This window comes from Miscanthus floridulus, chromosome 11 (assembly GCF_019320115.1).
Source record: "Miscanthus floridulus cultivar M001 chromosome 11, ASM1932011v1, whole genome shotgun sequence".
In the NCBI taxonomy this organism is placed as follows: domain Eukaryota; kingdom Viridiplantae; phylum Streptophyta; class Magnoliopsida; order Poales; family Poaceae; genus Miscanthus; species Miscanthus floridulus.
Window position 1 is genome coordinate 92,297,635 of NC_089590.1, and position 4,938 is coordinate 92,302,572.

A 4,938-nucleotide genomic window follows, 5' to 3' on the forward strand; every position below is an offset into this window, starting at 1 on the left:
TGGGGTTATGATACCTCGAGTATCTCAAGACATTGATTAGTTAGCTGCTTGGGCGGCCCACGGTACACAAGCTAGTATAAGCCCAAATGATCGAGGCCCAGCTAAGCTATGCAGGCCTGGGCCAAACACCAAGGCAGGGGTTGGCCACGACCTCTTCCCTCTGCCTTCACCATACGCTGCTCAACGCCTCACGACCTCTCTTCCATATCGACCCTTGGGAGGAATGGGAAGAGATCGAGCTCTACCAAACACACCTGCTCTGACAAGAGTAGGCACGCCGCACTGACCCCGCAAGGACCGAGGGGACAACAGTCTCCTCAGCCCGGTCAGATGCCATTCCTACACCACGTAGCATAGATAAGACTACACCGCCGAGCAGTGATGGCCAGTATGGAGATCCACTGTCCAAATACAGCTTGATGAGACAGATGTATGACCCCACCCACTATGGGATGGGGACCACGACGGCAGCCTTGACTTTTGGGGCCATCCAAGCCAACAAAGGCCATGACTCCGGAGCTTAGGATCATGGCCACTAGCTCCACAAGCAACAAGATGACCAACAACCTGAGGGCGGCTACTAACTCCCGTACGGCACCCTAGGAGATCAGGAGGCGATGACGAAGGCCACGGCGAGACCATGCCGCATAGGACGGCTAGCGAACCATCATCGTGACTACAGTGCTGCTATGACCAGCACAGTAGCACCACGCCACACCATGCCACGATGTGGACACAAGACCAAGACGACGGCCATGACCGGATGTGCGCTACATCAAGACAAGATGGCGTTTCTTGCAAGCCAAATTAGCTAGGCCCCCTCTCTCAGGCTCACGTGTCCTCAGGTCGGAGAACCTCCTTCTTTGTATGTGTCCTAGCCCTAGACTCTATATAAGGACAGCCATGGCACCCTTCCAAGGCATCGGACTCTCGAAGCTCTCATTAGGGCAATCCATCTCCTAGCTCTAGCTCTCCTACCTCTTCCACCATTCTTGCACCTTGCCCTCCTTGAGGCGAATTGAGGGGGCATCGAGGATGTCGAGGAAGACTCTAGATGGAGGGGGCTTCCAGGAGGATGCCAACCTCGCCAAGGAGTCAACCTCCTCGTTGTCCCACCAGAGGATGTGATGGAGCTTGATGATGTCAAACTTGTCCTCCAGCTTTTGGACCTCCTCGCAGTAGGCCTCCATCTTCATATCATGGCAAGTCGACTCCTTCATGACTTGGTTGATAACTAGTTCGGAGTCTCCTCGTATGAAGAGGCACCGAGCACCGAGCTTGATGGTCGCCCGGATACCGTGGAGGAGTGCCTCGTACTTTGCAACATTGTTAGTCACCTGGAAATGGATTTGAAGGGTGTACCTTAGTTTATCGCCGCTAGGGGATATAAGGAGAACCCCCGCGCCTACCCCCTCAAGGGTAAGGGAGCCATCGAAGTACATGGTCTAGTACTCCGCCTTGACAGGGGAGGTCGAGGCCTGCTCCTCGGTCCACTCCTAGACGAAGTCGGTGAGGGCTCGGGACTTGATCGTGGTGTGGGGGTGTAGGTGATGTCGAAGCCCATGAGCTCGAGCCCCCACTTGGCGATGCGGCCGGTGGACTCCCAGTTGTTGATGACGTCCCCCAGGCCGCTGGAAGATACGACCACCATAGGGTGGGCATCAAAGTAGTGCCGAAGCTTGAGCTTGGCGATGAGCATGGCGTAGAGGAGCTTTTGGATCCCCAGGTACCGGGCCTTCGAGTCGAAGAGGACCTCGCTAATGAAGTACACTGGCCGTTGGACCTTAAGGACGTGACCCTCCTCGCGTTCCACCATCAAAGCTATGCTGATAATGTGCGGCGTGGCAGCGGTGTAGAGGAGCAGAGTCTCCCCCACTAAAGGGGAGGTCGGGACTGGCGGTGTAGTGAGGAAGTCCTTCAGCCTTATGTGTGCTTCCTAAGCTTCCTACGTCCACTTGAAACAATTAGATTTCTTTAGGAGCTTGCATAGTGGCATAGCTCGTTCCCCAAGGCAGGATATGAAGCGGCTGAGCACGACCAGACACCCAATGAGCCTCTGAGCTCCTTTTAGATTTTTGACCGGCTCCATGTCCATGATCGTGGAGATCTTCTTAGGGTTGGCTTTGATACCACGCTCAGAGACAATGAAACACAGGAGCTTCCTGGCTGGAAATCTGAACACACACTTCTCAGGATTGAGCTTGATGTGGTTGGCGTGAAGGTTGGCCAGGTTTCCTCTAGATCACCGATTAATTGTGTAGCCGCTCGAGACCTCTAGGTTGCGGCCAATTTGCTCCCTGAAACACCTCTACATGCACCTCTGGAAGGTGGCCCCAGCATTCTGAAGGCTGAATGGCATGGAGGTGTAGCAGAAGGCACCGAAGGGGGTGATGAAGGACGTGGCCAACTGGTTAGAGGGATCAATCATGATCTGGTGGTACCCGGAGTACGGGTCTAGAAAGCAGAGGGCCTCATAGCTGGAGGTGGAGTCGACCACCTAGTCAATCTGAGGAAGGGGGTGTAACACCCCTATGTTAAGCATTGCATTTGACACCTACATTTCATAAGCAGAAGCATCATCCAAGCATTCATGAACATGAGCATATGAAATTTCATCTCATTCTTATACATTGTCACATGAAATGTTGATTTATATGTGTTTATGCTTGCAATCTCATTCTTATTCATGACCTAGGCCAATTTTGCTTCTAAGTGTTGGTTTCATTTGAAATGCCATTTTCATGATGCTAGTTTGACCAAAGTTGAACAGTAGCTTAGATTGTTTGCATGGCTATGTGACCTAAATAAAAGTTGTAGTAATTCACTAGGGTAACAACTTTTATTTTTTGGTCAATGTCTAATTCAGTGCATAGCATGTTCAAAAATAGCTCACAAGTTTCAACAAAATGCTGTTTTGAGACTTGCAAAATTTTCTCTGTGTTAAAACGATTTTTAGTTTCAAAGTACCTCACTTTGGAGCATTGTAGTTTGTTAACCAGTGAGAAATAGATGATGGTTCTTAAAGAAAAGTTGGAGATCTCATGTAGCTCTACAATAGTTATTAAGGAAGTTTTTGCCAATTCACCACGGATTAGGAGTTATTGAATCACTAAGATGCACTGTCAGTCGATTTCAACGGACTGAACCGTGTGGACGCACGTGGTGTCATGGCCGACCGGCCACAGGCCATGGCCGCTGCATGGCGACAGCACGCTGGCGTTGGCTCGGCCGGTCAGGCCAGCGTGGGTGCATAAACGTCGCGCCCCTGCTGCTCACTCCACTCACCTGTTTTCACCTCCTCCCTCTCGCTCTGCCTCTCCGCAGCGCCGCACCGAGCTCGCCGTAGCACCACCACAGCTCCGTCGCAACCGCTCGCCGCCGACGCAGCCTCGCCGGCTGATTCGTCTTGGCCACAGCTGCTACGCCACCACCTCCACCTCCTCGAGCCACCAGCACCACCTACCAACTCCAGGTAGTGCGACATTTCACCCCGCCGCAGCTATCGTCATCACCAGAGCGCCGCCACGCTCGTGGCTCACCGTGGCCCCGCCATTTCACAGCACCGTATGCCTCCATCTCCTCTGGTCTAGCACTGCGCTAGAGTCTAGATGCTTAAGTCGGATCTAGGGATGATGACACCACCTGATGGCACCGGAACGAGTCGCCGCTCCGCCCGTGTCTGCCATGGCCACCATGGCACTCGAGCTCGCTGCCATCAAGTTGGTTCAACGCCTCACTCCTTTCTCGCGTGCCTTAGGTCGAGTAACCCTAGACCTCGCTAGCGGCATGACAGAGACCTGCCTTTTGCTGCCGTCTAGCCAGAACACCGTGAGCACCGCCTCCATACACCACCATGTAGCTGGTAGACCTAGGTTTGTATTATGAATAAATTCCTAGCTGGTTAAAATCGATTTGAATCGCCGTCTCTCCCAGACAGTGAGAAACTTGGCTAGTCCCAACATCGTAGTAACTATGTTATAGAATGTGATGGTTTGAATGAACATGAAATTACTAGACCGGCTATAGTTACTATTGTATGCTACTAAAGGATTTACCACATGTTTGGCATAGGTTAGTTGCTAATCTAGAGATGAATAGCTATAATTAACTTGATGACCGAATTATAATTGTACAACTGAGTTAGTCGCTTTTTATGCAAAATGTTGTCAAGCTACCTCCACTTATAAAGCCTTGCAAAATCCTTGGAGTCACTTTGTTTTTGGTTTATGACGGGTAAGTCTAGCTGAGTACTTTCTCGTACTCAGGGTTTTATTCCCATTGTTGCAGATGGTACAATTATCACGGCTATTGCAAGAACTGCTTATGTCCCATCATGGACGAGGAGTGAGCCCTAGGCAGGCATCTCTTATTAATCCTTCTTATATGCTTTTGTGGGAGTGTGATCACGAACTGGCACTATGTATTTTGAACTATGACAACAGATGTTAGTTTGAAACTTTAAATTTGCTTCCGCTACTATTTACTGAACTTGGTTTGTAATAACCCTAATTGTACTCTGATGAATGAAGTATATTTGTAAACTTTATGTAACATGTGACATGTATGTTGAATCATATACGATCTTGGTTGTATGTTGATGGTTAATTGAGACCCGTCGTGGTACTCGACGGACTACCGGGTTTATATGGGTTCAAGTATGACAGTGCGACCGCTTGCGGACTGCCATTGTACTTGTGCTCTTATAAATTTGTTGGTTCTGCTACAGCTGGCATCAGAGCAAGATTCAATATTAATTGCCACATGTGTATTTAAAACAAAGGTTTTTGTTTTAAAAAGAAACAGTTGTTAGCAACTAATAGCTATATATATAGGTGTTTTAAAACCTAGAGTTTGAATCTAAAGTGTGTCAGTGATCACTCCCTTTATGTCCAGTTAAGGACTTCAGGTGGCTAATTAAGTACTAACTTGGGGGGTTTT

At 49.7% G+C, this 4,938-nt stretch overlaps 1 protein-coding gene across 1 annotated transcript; it reads right to left on the reverse strand.

Annotated features, from left to right (window-relative positions):
• Positions 1-974: 974 nt before the first annotated feature.
• On the reverse strand, positions 975-1,816 carry LOC136492455 (uncharacterized). The gene is made up of 2 exons (XM_066488465.1): positions 1,525-1,816; positions 975-1,405 (listed from the first exon to the last, which is right to left on the reverse strand). Exons 1-2 carry the CDS (start codon positions 1,814-1,816, stop codon positions 975-977), a joined length of 723 nt encoding a protein of 240 aa, XP_066344562.1.
• Positions 1,817-4,938: the final 3,122 nt, after the last annotated feature.